We start from the raw sequence: 19,280 nt of genomic DNA, 5'->3' as shown, positions 1-19,280 counted from the left end.
TAGCCCACCACCAGTGCTTCTTAAAGAGGGATGATTAGTGAGAGAAAGGAAAAAGAGACAACTGAGACATCCCTATGGCTGCCGCTGATTGTCTCTCCCTTCAGTATTTATAAGCCACATAGTGGCGGGCCAGAGCAGGCAGTTGGCTCGCTGTGACCTTGGGAGTTGGGAAGCCCGACCAGCATTCCTGGGAGCCACGTGAGCCAGACTGGCGGGCACAGCTGTAGCCAATGCGGGGGAGCCCAGCAGTGGCTGCTCAGATTGAGTTTCACTCTAATCGCTGCTGGTTTTTTTCCTCTTTCTCTCCCTCTTTTGCTTTTCCTCTTTGTTTATGGGATTGGCAAGGTGAATATGCTGATGGAGTCTTAGCAAGCAAGATATCTGCCTAGCGGATTTGGGATTCTATCTTCCGTGCTGAGCAAGCTCTTCTTGCCATTGCCTGCTGCAGCTCCAGCACCCTGACATGGCTGGGATTTTATGGCTTCAAGCCTTCTGAGCACACAACCTGCCCTCCTTTCTTAGGGCATTTTATGTTGTGTTCTCTCTCAGGCACTTCTTTTGTGCTGTCCTTAAAGGTTAGTGTATGAGGCTTTTTAATGCAGAGGAGATGGGTCAGGACCAGACAAAGCAGCAGATAGAGAAAGGACTCCATCTCTACCAGTCTAATCATACTGAAAAGGCCCTGCAAGTCTGGATGAGGGTTTTGGAGAAGTCTGCGGATCCTGCTGGCAGGTTTCGGGTTTTGGGTTGTCTCATCACTGCTCATGCAGAGATGGGCAGATACAAAGATATGCTGAAGGTAAGGCAATCGAGATGAATGCATGCTGTTGTGTCACACCCACCATGGAGAGTGGCTGGAGATTAGAATGGGAGATCACGGTTTGTATTTTGCAGTATAGTGAGATGTACCATGAGCTTGGTACATATGGTGGGCTGCCTTAATCAGTGTGGTGACCAGTAGGTCCAGGCTCCAAGATATAGACTGCTACTTTTCAATGGCTCTGGTCCTTCAGGTTTCCCAGGTTAATCAGGTTCTCTAGTTAATCATGGGGACTGTCATTGATTTATTTCCCCACACGCATGCACCATCTGATCTAGCTTCACAGAGAGATATGAAAACAGGGCCCCTGTCCCACTGAAAGATGTTTACAGTGTATACACCACTGTAAAAAAAAATTTCCAGGAGTATTCTGTAGAACAAGCAGCAATGTTGAGAGATGTCTGATATCTTGTTCAACTGCTGTTTGATATCTAATATAGATCTTATGTTGCTTTTTATTATAATTATTTCTTTGTATCGAGGTGATTAAAAGGAGAAAGAGGGGAAAGGGTGGAGTTGGGATTTTTTTGGTTGGGGGGGGTGAGAGACATTGCAAGAGCAGCATGACAGATGTGATCAGAGATGGATTCCAGTTGTCAGGGCAACATGGAAGAAAGGAAGATAAGGGGCTTGATGAGAGTGTGGCAAAAAAGCTGAAGCTAAACTTCAAGAATATGATGATAAACATATTTGATTAAATAAAAAATAAGCTGATGAATGGATCTGAGGAGTGACAGGTTGCATATAGAGCAGCAGGCAGTGTTTGAGACAGTGACTCAAGAATCTGGAAGGCAGAAACCAAATAAGTGTCATAGTTTTAAGAAACTATCTCAGCCTGAAATAGGGTCTGACTAGAGAGCCTTGACATTCTTGTCCTGTGTTTTTTTGGTTACCTTTTACTAGACTGGTAATTGTTCAGCACCAGCACAAAAAATGTAGGGGGTACCCACATCTCATATGGAAAGATTGTAGATACCTGCTTTTAGCACTTGCAGGGGGCACATCTTAATAGTAAACTCATATATGTGTCAAAGCTCCATCTTCAAAGCGGATACTTACAGGGAAGAAGAAAGAGGAGTATTAATGCGTTTGGAAAACATTTGAAGAAAAATGGTTCTGAGAAGAGATGTGGGATTAGGTGGTGGCAGAAAAAAAGCAAACTAATCAGGGAAAAGAGAAGGTAAGATATGATTACCTGAAGAAAAAGTTGAAAGCTTCATGGGAACATGAAATGGGCAAAAGAATGAGCCCGGTAGACCTAAACCTTCATTTGTCACCTGAGAAGAGAACAAGAAACAGGATCAGAGTAGGTGAATTTCAGTTCCTCCTAGTGTTGGAAAGGAAAAGCAGCTTCAATGAAACTGAAGATTTTACAGTGTGCAAGCAAACATGAAGGAGAGCTTTAACAGTAAATCACCAGGAGAGAAAATAAGAATTGGAGAGAGAGAGAGAGAGAGAGAAAAGGAGTCAGTGAATTAGAGGTATGAAATGAACCATGATTTAAGAAGGGTCAGGATGCTCAATCTCTTTTGGAGAGAAAAATGACTTCACACCAAGAAAAGGAGTCTGTGGCAATTGGGAAGTAATGAAGAACTTGTAAAAAGGTAAGGGAACATGGGGAAGCATAAGCTAATACTCATCACTAAGTCCACATAGCAGCTTTCCTAAAGTACTAAGAAAAGGGTGAACAAATGTACCAAAACACAAACAATTAGCTTGTTTTGTTTGTGGAAAATGTTCTAATAGCTTAAACTATGTGTGGTACCATTGTGCAAAAAAGGAAGTAATTGGTGACCTTGGGAATTGCTATCAGTAAATCAAACTGTTATCTCTAACAGACTTACATACTGAGGCAATTGCTAAATATTTACCATCATTACTGGTATTAATTTAATCCAGCAGTGTGCTTGGTTCATCACAAAACACAGACGAGAATCCCTGCCCAGAAGAGTGTGCAGTCTAAATAAAAAAACTTCAAAACATCTAAAAGAACAGTATACAGTGAATTGTAATGGCTGTAGAGCAAAAACTGTCATGACAACTAAACGTCAATTTAGTGATATAAAATTATTTAGTGAAGCAGCTTACCTGTTATTTCCTTATTAATAGAGTACTGTATGTAATATTTTAAGAATTCCATAGAAAATGGAATAAATTAAATTGAGCGTAGGAGAACTTAGCTGGATTGTGCTGAATGTTTGCTGTCTCACATTCTCTGTAGGGCCATTCAACAGTTTTTTTTTCTACTAACTGCCAGCCTACTTCATCTTCCTTGCCCGAGAGACAGAGAGAGAGGTTTCTCCAGACTACTCATATGTCTTTTAAACCACCAGATCACTGCTCAGTTTGTACACTGCTTCTCAGTCCCTGCTGCTGGACTTCCAATCCCTGCTCAGAGATGAGCCTCTTCTCCATGACAGTGCCCCTCTGTGGATGTTTGGGCTGTGTTTAAATAGATTATATGTTTTTTATAAACACTTTCTTTTCTACTTAAAGTTTGCAGTGGTACAGATTGACACAGCACGGGAGCTAGAAGACCCAGATTACCTTACAGAGAGCTACCTAAACCTGGCTCGCAGCAATGAGAAGCTCTGTGAATTCCAGAAAACAATCTCGTACTGTAAGACATGCCTGAATATGCAGGGCACCACTGTGAACATGCAGCTGAATGGCCAGGTGAGCCTCAGCATGGGCAATGCCTTCTTGGGCCTCAGCATTTTCCAGAAGGCTCTGGAGTGCTTTGAGAAAGCTTTGCGCTACGCACACAACAACGATGACAAGATGCTGGAGTGTCGCGTCTGCTGCAGCCTGGGGAACTTCTACGCCCAGCTAAAGGTACAGTAACCCAAAGGGAGGGAGGATGAGAGGGTGATTGTCTCACGGATTCAGGAAAGGTGGATAATAAGAAAAGATGAGGGCTTTTTCATTTTTGCAGTCTTATGTAGCTCAAGAACAGTTTTAAGTATTTTTAATAGTTTTATGTGCTTATTGTAAAATAAGATTTCTCTTTAGAATAAAATTTCTAATGCAGAAATATGCTTAAAAGTGAAAATACATTATGCTATTACTTACTGCAGATTTAACAAGGCCATTTCTTCCTATTTGTTACCATGATGAATAACCAACCTCTGAGAGATCCTGACTCACCACATGGAAAGCATGAGGGCTCTCTGTAGATGCTGAAAGTGGAGATGATGTAACAGCAGAGAATGTTTCAGTCTGTGGTTGTAGAGCTGGGTACATCATTCCTGCCATGTAAAGCTTACAACATACTGCATAGAACAACAGTTAGTTGCTGTGTTATTGCCTCAGTGTCCTGAACCCACTGAATAACATGAATTCAGTATATGGGAATTCTACCTTCCACAGTTTGACAGGCATGTTAATACTGAGACTTGGGCACATGGAAGAAGAAGGGCAAGGGCTGAGAGGCTTACAGAAAGCGGCAAGCTATTGCAGTATTAGTAAATCAAAAATATTCAGTGGTCACCTATTTTTTTGAGTGCTCACTATTGCTGTAACTACTGTCTGTCTGCTTTATAGGACTACGAGAAAGCCTTGTTCTTCCCATGTAAAGCAGCTGAGCTGGTGAATGATTATGGAAAGGGCTGGAGCTTGAAGTACCGTGCAATGAGCCAATACCATATGGCCGTGGCCTATCGGAAGCTGGGGCGCTTGGCAGATGCTATGGACTGCTGTGAGGTATAGGGTGCCGGCAGATGCACAGCTGTCAGAGGTCTCTGCAAAGGGATCTTACCTAGAGGACAGAAGTGGGAGGAAGAGGGATACCATGGCATGCTCACTTGACTCTAGATGTTCCTGCTGCCTCCCAGTCCTAGAGCTGAGGTTTCAGTAGTCCAGGGCGTCTCAAAAATTTGGCCCTAAACACCCTCTGGTTGGGAGCATGTGAACAAGACTTCACTTGCTTTAAAGAGACTGTGGCATTTCTCTGGAGCTGACCCTTCACTGGCTGGAGTGCTCTAGACCTTCAGTCCCAGCCCCTCTTTGTTCTGGACCAGGAACAAGCTCTTTTACTGATCAAAGATGATTTCTTTCAGGAGTCCATGAAGATTGCCCTGCAGCATGGTGACCGGCCTCTGCAGGCACTGTGTCTGCTCTGTTTTGCTGATATCCATCGCAGTCGCAAAGATGTGCAGGTACAACTCCTCCCTGCCAGGAAGGACATAGGGGATGGCAAGGAGGTAAGAAAAGCAGGCCACGGCAAAAAGTGTATTTTCCTCCCTGCTTCTGCAGACAGCCTTTCCTCGGTATGATTCTTCCATGAGCATCATGACAGAGATTGGAAACCGCCTGGGACAGATCCAGGTGCTGCTAGGAGTTGCTAAATGCTGGATGATCCGGAAGGAGCTGGAGAAGGTCAGTTACAAGCTGTTTCTACAGGAGCTTGTAGGACAAGACTAGGGCACATTCTCTTTCTAAGCTTTATGCTCATCAAAGTCCAGTAGAGTCCTATACTCCTTGTTCTACGAGCAGGGGCTGTTACTTGCACAGTGACGTTTCTCTGATTGGTCCCTCTTAGCGAGGAATCTGTTACTAACAGTATGAACATCCAGTTCTGGGTCAGACCAGTAACTTACAGAACTGTGTCATTAGCCAGTCCTGAAGGCTTTAAACACAACACTGCGAAGCCAGTAATGGGAGAAAGAAAGTCTCCTCCTGCAGTTGTAGACAATCAGCTTATGTTTATGCTCTGAAATGGATTCCACTGCCTACCTTTTAACTACATAACTAAGCTCATTATTATGATAATGATGATCAGCCTGCTCTATGGCTCCACCATGTCCTTTGCGAAGAGACTTGGCAGCAAATTTTGAGAGAAACTTCAAAGGTGTTTGTATTGTGGTGTGAAATAGAAATGAGAACAGAAAATTATTTGGAAATAGGTAACAGGTCGATACAGTACAAGGGGGAGAAGTTACTTATTTTGAAAATGCTTTAGGCAATGCATGAGTTAATGTTCCTGCAATGAAATCTAGATTTTATTGGGACTGCAGAATGAGATGCTCAAAAGTTAGCCTTGAGCCTAGTGCTGAGCAGCCTGGAATGACTGCATGGTGCCACACCAGGATACTGTTCTGGGCACGGATGCACTTAAGTTCAACCCTAATCACCTATATTAGACACAAAGAATTTTATCTAGAACGAAGTATTTCAGTTAGTAGACAATCAAGTATATGCCTATCAGAAAAGACAAGCTCAAGCCAGCATTTGAGTGCTGTACAATAGGGAATCACTTGGGTGAGATAAACCTCTCAATCCCAGCATGTAAACACTACATTTGCTATGGAAGAAGGAACTGTGACTTAGAAACTTTGCTTAGTGGAATTCCTTCCCAGCCTCGTATTTAATATTCAAAGTAATGGGGCAAGACACAGCAGGTAGGCCTCTAAACAAGAGAATATTCTGTATCATCTCAGAGCGCTCACCTGCCTCCTAGGCCAAGTGCTCCCATCTCCAGCCATTGCCAGCCTCAGATACCACAAGCAATTCTCATCTGAGAGAGCCTGGTTGAGGGCTTTTGCAGAGAGTCCTAATTTCACCAAAGCCCACAAAAGAAGGGAATGAGCAGATGAATCTCTGGTTCTGTCCAGGCATCAGAAGGAATTTTGCCCTAATAGTCAAGGACTTTCACTCACATTGTCACAAACGTAACCTCCTCAAATGTCACAGCCATGAGAACTTGCCCAAGTCTGTTCCTCAACTTGCAAGTCACAATTTCTATTTCTTATGTTACTCATCCCAATATTAGTTACCTAATAAAGCAGTTTGCTAGCTTTCTACCTGCAGATTGCATTTTTGTCCTGCCCTCCTATATCTTCCAAGTCTCCTTGGCCAGCTAATCCCAATTTCCTTTCAGTTCCATTCAGTTTGTGTATTCAATACCCTCCCAGTTCTCCCAGTCTTCTGTCACAATCTGCTTCCAAACTCTGTGCAGTCCTCACTTTCTTGTCTCAGAAAATTCATCCCCTGGACTTCACAGCATCTCTTCCCCAATCGCATATGCTTCTTGCGTCACTTTTGATCCTATTCCCAGTCTTTAATTTCAGGGTTTTCCAGTACACAGTCGTTCTTCCCTGCCACAGCTCTCAGTTCTGTTCTGTCCTCTACCTTTCAGATCCTGCTTCCCTGTACTGTGAGTTCCTTATCCTAGGCTGTTACTACCACCACAGGTCTAATGCCATCTCCTCTGCATTCAAAGCACATTCTTCCATCTCATCTGGTCCTCTTCTCACAGTATAGTAGCAATGCCAAATTACAGGCTGGAAATTTTCTAATGTACCTCCTGAAAATACTGTGTCAGAGGGGAGATGACATCTTCCTCTCAGATAAACCTGAAGCAGATCTCAATAGCTCTGGAAAGCAGAGACTGATTGTCAGAATTGTAAGAAATATTGTCACATCTAGGGAAAAGTAGTGACTCATTTGGTATAACAGCTGCTACATCAAATAATTTTCCTTCAGATCGAAAAGATTGAGAGCAACACAGTCCTACATCGCAGTGTGTGTAAGTAGGACAAAGTGGACATACGGACAGTAATACAAAATAGAAGAACATGGTGTGTTGTTAGTGCTGATCGCTCTCCTCCCCTCTTGCACAGGTAAAATTGGAACTGAAGTTGCCCCAAAATTGCTGAACTGAATTGCTGAACAAAATTGCTGTAGGCTGGAAAGGGAGCAACGTTTGTTTTGCTTGTGCTTCATCTCAATTCTGAAACTCAGCTGCACATGGCCATAAATAATCCTCCTTGTTTGGAAACATCAGCCTCTGCCAACATCGTACCCTGACTTTGTGTTGTATGGCTGGAATAGAAACGTAGCTCTTTTCTGAAACCAAGTTTTTCTTATGGATGAGCTTGTGTGGGAGAACAGCTGCCAGAGAGCTATCTTACATCTCCAGAGTTGCAGAGCTGCTTTTTTATCCAAATGCCACTCTGTACCTCTTCCTTCTTTTTTTGAGTCATGTTATTCATACAAGTCTGTTTTTGATATATCAGACTGAAAACTCATAATGCGTGCTCTCCATTCACAGGCTCTGGAAAGCATTGAAAAGGCACAGGAGCTGGCAGAAGGACTAGGGAACAAGGTAAGATCCTGTAGCTTCCTTTCAGCAGTGTCTGTAGCCTTTTCTGAGGTAACCTGAGAAGACCAGTGTTAAAGTATTCAGACTTGTTATTGCTTGTCACCCTGTCCATATTAACCAGTTGGTGCTTGAGACTTAGTTGTGGGCAGTTGCACATGTGATGATCAGTGTGCAAGTCTGAAAAGTGAGAGAGGAGTCAAAAACAAATAAACAAATGGGAATGGAGCAGTAAAAATGGGGCATCAAACAACCAGAGAGCTAGAGGATTAGGGGTCTCTTCCTTGAAAACTATCATTGGCCTGAGCAGCATCTGAACTGTGTGCTGGCTGGAAGCCAAGGGCACTGAAGTGCCATGTTTCTCAGGGATGGCTGAGGAATACCTTCTGCATGAAAAAGCTGCAGAGTGCCTCAAATCTGGAATCCCTTGTATGATAGAGAGAAGAGGGGTTAATGGCAGGAAGAACTTGGATACTAAATGTCCTTATCCTGGTCTTGTCCCCTGGGTACCTTTCTATGCTGATGGTTCTTTAGCTGGCTGATGGGGCTGTAGGAGACTTCTGGTAGTGCTCTCTACTCCTTCTGCCAGATCTGTCTTCACCTTGTCATTTGCTTCTCTTCTGTTTTCACCCTTTATGTGCAGCTTGGCCTGCTGAAGCTCCACTGCCTGTGCGAAAGGATCTATCGCACAAAAGGGCAACAGCAAGAGTTGCGCGACCATGTAGTGAAGTTCCATGAATGTGTGGAGGAGATGGAGCTGTACTGTGGCATGTGTGGAGAGTCCATCGGGGAGAAGAACAACCAGCTCCAGGCGCTGCCTTGCTCCCACTTCTTCCATTTAAAGTAATGAGATGGAACTACAGAGGGGTCCTTGTCATGACATTAGTCACAGGAAATACTCATATCCAGAACAGGACAGCTTTACAGATGGTCTTTGTCCCACTTACCTATGCCCCATAGGATCCCACTGTGGTGTGTCTTGAATCTCATAGTCTTTAAGTATCCGATTCAGCCAGAGCATGCATCCCGCTCCCACTTCTGCCCTCTACATGATTGTTCCCTAATGCCCTTGCCCAGCTCAGATTCTTACCTCCTTTAATTTCTCTTGGGGACTCAATTCTATAGCTCCACAGGTGGTTTGGCTTTTATTTTCCCTAAACATCCCATAATTTCTGTCTCTTGAACTGGATATGGTGTTCAGTCTGTTACTGCAATGCTGTCACAAAGGACTAAGTTAACTCCACATCATTTTACTATTAGGAGAAATGACATAACAAAATAATTAACACTGAAGACTAAACTTACGCACCTAAAAATACACCCTCAGGCTGACACCGAAAGGAGGATTAAGCACCAGGGCAGCCGCGGTGTGCTTTCGAGCAGTAAGGGAAAGCAGCGCTGTTTCCTCTCTGCAGATGAACTTGTTGAAACGCTTCCAGGAGGGGGGGGGGGAGCAGGCCCGCCCCGGGGGAGCCGGGCGCGGCCGGCTGCCGCCCTCCCGCTCCCCGGAGCCGCCTGCGAAACGGCCTCCTTGCTTTGCAGGTGCCTGCAGACCAACGGGACGCGGGGCTGCCCCAACTGCCGCCGCTCGTCGCTGAAGCCGGGCTACGTGTGACCCGCCGGCGGGGCTGGGCCGGGCAAGGCCGCGCCCGCGCCCCGCAGCCCCCCGGGCCGGGCCGGGCCGGGCCGGGCCGGGCCTGGCGCCTCCCGGCGGCCCCGTCCGGGCGCGGCGCGGCGCGGCGGCGGGCCGCTTCCTCGGGCTCCCCCGCCCTCGCGCTCCTCTGTACGGGCACTGACTGGAATAAACGGCCGCACCGCGACGCCGCCCGCGCTGCCTGCGCGCCGCCAACGGCCTGCGCGGGGAGGGGGGAGGGGGGAGGGGGCGGTCCTGGCGGCGGGCTCCGCCCTGCCCCGCACCAAGATGGCGGCGGGGCCATCACTCAGCAGATTTGGCCGGCGACACGTGACCTGCTGGCGGGGAGGTTCCCCCCATCCCCGTCGTCGGCAGATTCGTCAGGGCTGGGCCCGCGGCCTGGAGTCGGCGCTGGGGTTGGAGCCGGGCCGGGGTCGCTGAGGGAGAGAAGAGGGCGAGGCGGGCCTGAGCCCGCCTGTCGCTTCGTGCCCTGCGCTCGGTGCCCGGCGCGGGTGGCGCGGAATCTGCTGCCCGGCTTGCGGCGCCCTGCTGGCTTGCTCGCTCGGGAAAGATGGCGTCGGTGTGGGACGAGTCCGAGGTGAGGAGCCGGCGGCCGCGGTGGGGCCCGGGGCGCGGCGCGGCGCGGCGCGGGCCCGGCCGCGCGTGACGCCGCCGTTGTGCCTCCCGCAGGATGGCGTCGGCGAGGAGGTGCTGAAGATGTCCACGGAGGAGATCGTGCAGCGCACGCGCCTCCTCGACAGCGAGATCAAGGTGAGCGCGGCCAACGGCCGCCCCGCGCGCCGGGAGGGTGGGGGGCGGGGGGGAGCGGCGCTTTGGGGGGCCCGGATCACGGGGCAGGGATCAGCAGAAAGCAGGTGCGGTTCGTTAAGCGGGGAAGAGCGGCCCGAGGAGCGGTTAAGCGGAGCTGGGGAACCTGACGGGACGGTTGTTCCTCAGGAGCTTGGACGCTTTAGAGAAGAGCCCGCGAATCTGCCCGGCCCTTGCGGACACAGCGAAGGGGCGAACCTGCCCCGCGGCCTGCGACAGGGATAGCGTCGTAGAGTAATTCAGGTTGGAAGGGGCCTCAGGAGGTCTCTGGTCCAGCTGCCTGTCCGGAGCAGGATCTGCCATGAACCGGATTGCTCAGGGCTTTGTCCAGTTGGGTCTTGAAAGCCTTCGAGGACAGGGGCCGTGTAGTTTCTCTGGGTAGCCTATTTCACTGCTTTACTGCCATTTTAAGGAAAAAGATTTGCCTTGTATCTAGTCCGAACCTTTCTTATTTCAGTATATATCTATTGTCCACCATCCTCCTCATGTATCCCAGGGGAGAGTCTGTCTTTTCAACACCTTTCTATAGGTACTAGCAGGCTGCTGTCAGGTGCCTCTGAAGCGTTCTCTTCTCCAGGCTGAACAAGTCCAGTTCCCTAACCCTCTCCTTAACAGGCCTTTGCTTCAGTCCCTTGGCCATCTTGGTGGCCGTATGCTGCGCTCACTCCAGTTTATCAGTGTCTTTCATCTATTGTGGCAGCCCAAAACTAGACACTGTGCTCTAGATATGGTCTAACAAGTATTGAGTAGAGGGCTGGAATTGCTTCCCTCCATCTACTGGCTACACTCCTATTAGTACAGCCTAGGATACTGTTGGCCTGCCAGGGCGTGCTTCTAGCCCGTGTTCACCTGGCTGTCCATCTGGAGCCCCAGGCCCCTTTTAGAAAGGCTGCTGCTCCCCAGCCAGTCTCCAGCTTGTACTGCTGCACGGTGCTTTTCTTTCCTAGGAGCAAGACTGTGCATTTGTTCTTGGTGAATTCTGTAAGGTTCCTGTAGGCCCTTACCTCCATCCTGTCCAGGTCCCTCTGAATGCCATCCTTGCCTTTGAGCATACAGACCTTCCCCCAGTTTGATGTCATCTGCAAACAGGTTGAGAGAGTACTATGTCACCTTCTCTAGCTCACTGATAAAGGTGTTAAAACAGATGCCTAGATAGACTGATTCCACGTAGAAGAGCACTTGCAACTTCGATAGAAGGTTATCTCTACTGCTCAATGTTGGTAACACTGAGATAAGTGATTTTATAAATTTTACGAAGTAACTTTATCCTACTGTCTCAGACGTTATAATTTTTGGTGTACTTCATTATACTTTTAAGTCAGCAAAGTTAAACATGTCTTTTTTTAATTTTTTTTTTTAGACCAGAGCAAAAGTATAATTAGCCTTCTTCATTTTATAATGACAGTATCATAGTCAGGGTGGCAGAAATATTTATTGACACGGTCTCTTTTTGTTTACACAGTTGCCAGCCATGCAGTTTTCCTTGCAAGTTTCCCAGACTACTTTAAATCGAATTTCTGGTGTTTTTATGTAACAGGTTCTGTATTTGCTCCTTATAACAGTTTTGTCCTGTGGATAGTTGTGTGTTACAGTACAATATTATGTTTAAGCATGAAGAGTTTGAAAAAGATAGGTTTTTAGGGAAGATGGCTTTCCAGTTGAGTGGAATCGTATAAGCTAATTCAGCTGCAACCAGTTTTCCTGAGAACACTTGGTGTTACGGTTGCTTCTGTGGGTCTCACAGTGTGTTTTCCAAACTCTGTGTGTGAACTAAGAAAGGAGGCAAAACATGTGCTGGTGTCAGCCAGACAGCGTGGAGAAACAGCTGTATTAGCTACGTTAGTCTCGGACATAAACATACTGTTGAATGGTGATTACCGAACTATTGTCTGTTCTAACTGTTCTTTCTTCAGGTTGTGGCAAAAACCTTAGAAAAGTTAAAATTATATAGAGATTTAAGAAATCTGAGTTCTCCATGATTCTTTCAATACACTATATTTTTTTAAATATGATAAAATTCTGTACCTTAACGAAGGGCAAGATTAACAGAAACCATCAATTAATGGTCCTAAATTAAAATGAGAGGCTCCAACTGGGTACACAGACAGCCTTTTTCACTGTGAAGCAGTGAATCATGTTGCCCAGAGAAGCTGTGCAGTCTCCATCCTTGGAGGTTTTCAAGACCCAGCTGGCTAAAGGCCTGAGCTACCTGGTCTGACCTCAGGTGTCCCTGCTTTAAGCAGGAGGTTCCTCCATCCAGGACCTCCGGAGGTCCCTTCCAACCTGTATTATCCTATGAGGCTGTATTCCATTGTTTTCCTTAGGACTTGGCTGGTTTTTTTTTTAGGGTGATAAGCAATAGATATTATTCCAGTGCTGAGTATTATGGTTCAAGGAGAACAAAATGTTGATGTGGTTCGCTTCTCCTATGTAAATCTTGATACATGCAGTCCTGTAGAATGTTACTGCTCTATAAAACTATCATCTCAGCTTCTCTCTGTTCCACTGGTGATGGTGGTGGTAAATCTCATTGCAAAGATAAAGGTGCTGGTACTCCTGATGCAGTCAGTAGACGTAAGCCCTAATTCTGCTCTTGCCCCTGTTCACACTTTCAGTTTACATTGCTACTTTGCAGCGATAATTTTCTGTTTAAAGTGTTCCTGACTGTTTGTTCCTGTGCTATTTGCATGTCGTCCATTCCGTGTTCTGGCACACTGTCATTTGCTCTTCTGTAAACAAACAGACAAAACCAACTTTTATATGTGTGCAAGTATCTACGTACCTCTATAAAATAATCAGTTGCCTTGTCTAGGTCCCGTTGCAAGCCCATATGCTGATGCATTGTTAAAACTTACAGCATAGCATGTGGCAGCATGAAGGTGGGAAGGAGCAGCTGGGTAAAGTGATATGGGAATTTTCAACCAGTATAGCTGGTAAACACTCTGTCCTGGAAATTGTGGCCTCTTCATCCAAGTGCTGCTGCACTGAGTATCACTCTGAGCTGCAGACGCAGAAGTGTTAGAGGTAGTGCTGGTGGTCAGAGCAGCTCAGGATTTATTTGTTCCACAGGTGGAAAATGACAAGCACATGAGAAAGGACAAATCAGAAATGGTCCCATCATCGTTTTCACGTGCCTAAAAACTTCTCTGCTGCCTCCAGCTGCAGCAGCTGACCTAATAATAGAGATGACTTTTACTACAAACTTTGCTTCACTTGTATTTGTAGATTATCTTAGCTACAATACTGTTGCTCAAAGGTTTGATTTTTAGGAATTGGGAATTTTGTGACTGCATGATGCAAATGTGCTGACTGAGTAACATCTGTCAGTAGTTTATCAAGAAGCGTGTCTTAGGCTCCCGCTTCCACACAAAGATTTCAAGTTCCTGAGCAGTCTTAAGGTTATCCAGTGACACTGAGAAGAAATTCTTAGGGGTATTGATTAATTAGAGACTAGAATGGTCTGCATAGCCTGATTCCTAACCAAGTTGGGCTAATCTGCTGACTTTTCCTGTTTTTACATTAGACTTCTGTCTCCACTGTCTGTTCAGATTTATATTCTTCTTATAATTGTTACACTTTCAGAGTAATATATGAGCTTGACGTTGCCTTAATCTCCTGACAGTATTCCTGTCTCTTTCTTGTGCATCCTGATTCCAGATCATGAAGAGTGAAGTGCTGAGAGTGACCCATGAGCTTCAGGCCATGAAAGATAAGATCAAAGAGAACAGTGAGAAGATCAAAGTGAACAAAACTTTGCCATACCTTGTCTCCAATGTTATTGAGGTGGGAGAGGTGTGCGTTTCTGGAGCAGTGCTAAAAGGGTGCACATCATGTATCAGGAGGAGGGAGGGCAGGGGAGCGCATCTGTAATTTGAAATGTGATGTCTCCTCAAACTTGTGTGGACTTAGGAGTGTTTAATTTGGTGCATATTTTCTGAAACTTGTGACACAGTAAATGGAAAGTGGTGGCGTTTCTGTTTTCTAAAAAGCTATAAAAAGCTATATTCCTAGCTTTGCCTGAAGAGGAATTCTGCAGTCAAAGTAGCAGTCGCTACGAGGCCCTCATTTAAAAAAAGGTCTGAGGAGTGAGCAAAGTATAAAGAAAGAAAAATATGGGTTGGAATTTACAACCTACGGAACGTTATCCTCATAACAGGTGTTACGGGTGCACTCACTGCTACCTCAGTTGATGTGTTTGTACCTTACTAACCAAGTTGCATGAATGCAGGAGCTTCTATTCCTTAGGTACTTGCTTACTTATAACATCATCTTGACCTGCTTTGTTCATTATAAGTAGCTAGTTAAGATAACTTCATAAAAGCCTTTAGCAGACCCAGACACTGCATTGCATTCCTTCTATAATTCAATATTTTTGCTGATCTGCTTAAGAATGCTAACATTTTTCTATCTTAAAAAAGGGTGGGATTGTTTGTACCAGTGTTTTAGAGTTTAGTGAACTTAAGGCTTAATGTGAACTGCTATAAAGGAAAGAGAAATTGGTGCCTTTGTTCTGCTGGACTTTGTAGTGTCTTTCTGCTTGCTATTGTGCTGCTGCTTGATGAGGAAAGGAAGAAAATAATTTTTATAGGAGTACTTTGATGCTCACAGAATTTTACTCTTAATGGATGATGGGAAGTTTGTTTTTCCTACTATATGTAATTTAGAAGTTTTTTAATCCCAGGATGGCCCTGCTTGTCTGATTCAAATATAATAGAATCTCTCACTGTGGTTTTCAGCTACTGGATGTTGACCCCAATGACCAGGAGGAGGATGGAGCAAACATTGACCTGGATTCCCAGAGAAAGGGCAAGTGTGCCGTGATCAAGACTTCTACTCGCCAGGTGGGACCCTGTGCACAGTTAGGGGTGAGGAGTGCTGAAACAGGCCCCATCCTAGTACAACTGGTTTTACTTACTTTGATTCCTTTCTTACAGACATATTTCCTGCCTGTTATTGGGCTGGTTGATGCTGAGAAATTGAAACCTGGAGATCTAGTGGTGAGTGATGCTGTTGTGACTGTTAGATATGATATAACCCAGAAAATTATTTGTGCTTTTTTCTTTTGAAAGGAGCCAATCTGCCTAGATTGCTGAGACCCCTTCTATACTAACATTTTAATACATAAAGCTTATGGGTTCTGTAATATCTGTGGTATAGAAAAGTAGTGTTGGGGGAGCTTTTGTACAGACAAGTGACTAAAGTTCAAGTATCTGCCTAGTGTGTTCTCTAAAAACAATCTTCTGTATCATAAGTAAATCAGCCCCCTTCCTTTTAAAACATGCTGGATTAGCTGTAGTGTTGGCCACTCTGCCAAGCTGTGGTGATTTGATGAGTGTCAGTGCTAAAACTGCTGCTAAGAGTGTTGGGGCTCCTGGAGGTCTAGTGAATCATCTTTGGTTGCATGTTTATTAACAACTGCTGTCTGAAGGACCTGGTTTAAGCAAAGCTGGTGGACTTATGTTTACAGGGAGTGAACAAAGACTCTTACTTGATCCTGGAGACCCTGCCTACAGAATATGATTCACGAGTGAAAGCCATGGAGGTGGATGAGAGACCCACAGAGCAGTACAGTGACATCGGGGGGCTGGATAAGCAAATTCAGGAGGTGATACCTTACATTTAGTTTGCTGTGTGACTACAGGCAAGAGTCTTTTGAGCTTCAGCTCATAGTTGAGGCACCCTGGATTTGTGGAGTAGGATGGTTTTATGGTTTAATATGTTTCTTTTGGTGTAGCTTGTGGAGGCCATTGTCCTGCCAATGAATCACAAGGAGAAGTTTGAAAATTTGGGTATACAGCCACCCAAAGGAGTGCTTATGTATGGACCTCCAGGAACAGGGAAGACACTTCTAGCTCGAGCATGTGCTGCTCAGACCAAGGTAAGAGAAAACTTTGAAAGCATGTGTTGTAGGATAACAGCCGAAAAAGAATGCCTCCAAGGGATAAGGGGTTATACACCTAAACAGAAGTTATGATGGTGTGTGGTTGGGTCTGTTTGCTTGTTTAATTAAGAGCTTTTTGTAGCATTCGGCACTAACAGTATTGAGAAATGAAGTATAGGAGTTTTTTTGTTCTACTTCATAGGCTACATTCCTGAAGCTTGCTGGTCCACAGCTTGTGCAGATGTTCATTGGCGACGGAGCTAAGCTGGTACGAGATGCCTTTGCTCTAGCCAAGGAGAAAGCTCCTTCCATCATCTTCATTGATGAACTGGATGCCATTGGCACTAAAAGGTGAGGTACGAGCCGTGTTGTAAAGCTCTTGGGAGCCGCCTAACAGTCTCCTTTGCTTTTTGCCCTGCGTCTCTGCCCAGGTCATGCATTAAGCTAGGCTTGTCTCACAAACCCAGGCAATGACAGCAGTTGCCTCACTCCTCAAGCTGGTGAGTGAAACACAGTGATGCTGGGGAGCCATCTGATGGTCTCCTGCAGTACAAGTCTGTTTTCTGGTAACTGTATCAGGCACATGGAGGTGTTTGCCCTCAATTACTACTTGGACCTAGATAACCTGTTCAGTGCTGAGGACATAACGGGACATCGATGCTGCTGACAGTTATTCTAGTTGCAGTCTCTCATCAGTGTCAGACTTGCTGTAGCTTCATGTAGGCATGGGAAGAGCTTAGCCAAGCAACGTGCCTGCAGTGACTGTGCCTTTCCGTGTGGTGAAAAATACAAGGGCACGGTGGTCAGGTTCAAGCTGATGTATATTTTTTTCTCTCTTTCCTCCGCAGGTTTGACAGTGAGAAGGCTGGTGATCGGGAGGTGCAGAGGACCATGCTGGAGCTGCTTAATCAACTGGATGGTTTCCAGCCTAACACTCAAGTCAAGGTTGGGATCTAGCAGAAAGTGCTACTGAGGCCGAGGGGGTCCCTGGCAGAGGATGCAGAATGATGTCTAGGAAGATGCATGGAGGAACCCCAGGGAGGAGAGGTCTGTACTCCAGGTGCCTCAGACTGATGATCCTATTTCTACCTAGGTGATTGCTGCAACCAACCGGGTTGATATCTTGGACCCAGCTTTGCTCCGCTCCGGCCGATTAGATCGCAAGATTGAGTTCCCAATGCCTAATGAGGAAGCCAGGGCCAGAATTATGCAGATCCATTCACGCAAAATGAATGTCAGGTATAGAAGCAGCATGGTCTTCTGGGGCTATGTTTGTCATGCATGGTGACAGTACTTCAGGGCTGTAGGGTGGGAGGCACTCTATTTTGGGGGGAATTTATTTAAGGAAACACCATACCTTGTTTTTTCTACTGGCTACATGTTCTCACGCTTTTTCCCCCTCCACCACCACCACTCATACCAGCCCTGATGTGAATTACGAGGAACTGGCTCGCTGCACGGATGATTTCAATGGAGCCCAGTGTAAAGCGGTGTGTGTTGAAGCGGTAAGTGCTTCTCTGTAGCAGCCAAGAGGAGGGAGATGTGTAAGCTGGAATGGAATAACTTACTTTGAACTGAGGTGGTGCTCACACGCCTTCTCTAAATACACTCTCATTGGGCAGGGGATGATTGCCCTCCGCCGTGGAGCTACAGAGCTCACACACGAGGACTACATGGAAGGAATCCTGGAGGTTCAAGCAAAGAAAAAAGCCAATCTGCAATACTATGCCTGATCTCTGCCCAGTCGAGGTTCTGGCCTTGGCAGAAGGGGGGACGAGGCTGGACTGTACCATTTACCTTCTGTCTACTAGAAATAAAGCGTTCTCTCTTTAAAAAAAAAAAAAAATCCTTGATGTGCTGGGGCTCTTGCCATTGCTGTGTGGTTCTACAGCTACAAAGGGAGAACATCCTGTCCTTGGTGCCCATCCTACTGCCTTTGGAGCCTCCTGCTGCTAAAACTGGATTAAATTGTGCTGTGTTTCTTCTGGATGAGGAGCAGTGGGTAACACTGCAGTAAGCGTGCTTTGAAGGGGCTGACCTGCAGTTTCAGATAGCATCCTCTTTTCCCCTGTGCAGCTTGTGTACAGACTACATGTTTGCGAGGGTCTTAACCAACTTTTGAACAAACACTCATTTTGTGAGGGAGAGGTGAACAACATTTACATGCAAATGGTGTTTTAACTTCATTCATTATCTGACTTTGCTGTGGAAGCTTTAGCACTATGGCTGATACATGTGCGAGTTTTCTGGTGAATCAGTCTGGTAATTAGTGGGAAAGAATTCACATTTCATCCTCTGAGCAAGTCTTTCAGTACTTTTAATGCCAGTTGAGAATTACAACTTCCATTTAAAAATTACACTTTTCATAAATACACTGACTTTATCATTAAATATCTTACATGCCACTGTATTGTATTTGAAATACAATGTAAACATCTCCAAATGCTGGCCATCTCATCTTTACCTGTGCAGTTTGTGGAAGCTTGGGAGAGGGCTGGGGATGTGAGGGAAGAAAGAACAGATGAATGAAAGAAAAATGCACCCTGCAGCACTTTGGCTGATGTTCCTGAGTTAGCCCGAGTACTTGCACTGATTCCAAGGCTCTTACTGCTCATTTTAGCAAGGGAGCTTGTTCCAGTGGAGCATGTGTGTTCTTGATTTCCTGTGCTCAGGAGACATTTAACATTATAAAAGGGTGAGTGGTGAAGTGAGCAGAAGCCACGTGTTCCTGAGGAAAATACACTGTAGTTCCTTTGGACGTTAATGTTTGGGGGGGGTGGGGGCTGCACATTTTCTGCTATTCTAGCAGTACTGCTATTTGAGCTCAGGGAAAATTGCTCATCTCCTTTCCCAGGACAGGAGTCATACGCACACTTAGTGTGGTGACAGTTGATTCCAGCAGCTTAAACTATGAGTTACTTTCAGAAATGCGCCTTGGCCCCTAGCGGAATAGTTGTAAGCTGCATGTTGCATACTTCTCCCCATTAAAACAAGGGCACGTTTGTTAGTTGAATGAGTA

The 19,280-nt window shown here is 45.7% G+C and overlaps 2 protein-coding genes across 3 annotated transcripts; both read left to right on the top strand.

The window, feature by feature from the left end:
• Positions 1 to 583: 583 nt before the first annotated feature.
• Positions 584 to 9,561, top strand: RAPSN (receptor associated protein of the synapse). Of its 2 annotated transcripts, XM_062577203.1 has the most exons (8): positions 584 to 799; positions 3,317 to 3,655; positions 4,364 to 4,522; positions 4,879 to 4,977; positions 5,075 to 5,197; positions 7,872 to 7,925; positions 8,563 to 8,762; positions 9,462 to 9,561. In XM_062577203.1, exons 1-8 carry the CDS (start codon positions 584 to 586, stop codon positions 9,532 to 9,534), a joined length of 1,263 nt encoding a protein of 420 aa, XP_062433187.1. In that variant the 3' UTR covers positions 9,535 to 9,561. The 2 variants fall into 2 exon arrangements, with proteins under 2 accessions (XP_062433187.1, XP_062433188.1); XM_062577204.1 differs by lacking the exons at positions 5,075 to 5,197; positions 7,872 to 7,925 and having other exon boundaries at positions 608 to 799.
• Positions 9,562 to 9,906: 345 nt separating this feature from the next.
• On the top strand, positions 9,907 to 18,618 carry PSMC3 (proteasome 26S subunit, ATPase 3). The gene is made up of 12 exons (XM_062576525.1): positions 9,907 to 10,150; positions 10,243 to 10,323; positions 14,038 to 14,163; positions 15,117 to 15,221; positions 15,315 to 15,377; positions 15,848 to 15,985; positions 16,115 to 16,258; positions 16,464 to 16,612; positions 17,110 to 17,206; positions 17,355 to 17,500; positions 17,685 to 17,766; positions 17,884 to 18,618. The coding sequence occupies exons 1-12, from the start codon at positions 10,124 to 10,126 to the stop codon at positions 17,992 to 17,994; spliced, it is 1,269 nt and encodes a 422-aa protein (XP_062432509.1). The 5' UTR covers positions 9,907 to 10,123; the 3' UTR covers positions 17,995 to 18,618.
• The last annotated feature ends 662 nt before the right edge of the window (positions 18,619 to 19,280 follow it).

This window comes from Rhea pennata, chromosome 5 (genome assembly GCF_028389875.1).
Source record: "Rhea pennata isolate bPtePen1 chromosome 5, bPtePen1.pri, whole genome shotgun sequence".
NCBI lineage: Eukaryota > Metazoa > Chordata > Aves > Rheiformes > Rheidae > Rhea > Rhea pennata.
Note: the sequence above shows the minus strand (reverse complement) of the source record. Positions and strands in the feature narration are given on the sequence as shown.

Coding starts and splice junctions, on each gene's coding strand:
- RAPSN (XM_062577203.1), top strand. CDS start 584: ATGAGGCTTTTTAATGCAGAGGAGATGGGTCAGGACCAGACAAAGCAG. Junction 3,656..4,363: donor ACTTCTACGCCCAGCTAAAG/GTACAGTAACCC, acceptor TCTGCTTTATAG/GACTACGAGAAAGCCTTGTT. Junction 4,523..4,878: donor ATGCTATGGACTGCTGTGAG/GTATAGGGTGCC, acceptor GATTTCTTTCAG/GAGTCCATGAAGATTGCCCT.
- PSMC3 (XM_062576525.1), top strand. CDS start 10,124: ATGGCGTCGGTGTGGGACGAGTCCGAG. Junction 17,207..17,354: donor AGCCTAACACTCAAGTCAAG/GTTGGGATCTAG, acceptor ATTTCTACCTAG/GTGATTGCTGCAACCAACCG. Junction 17,767..17,883: donor AAGCGGTGTGTGTTGAAGCG/GTAAGTGCTTCT, acceptor CTCATTGGGCAG/GGGATGATTGCCCTCCGCCG.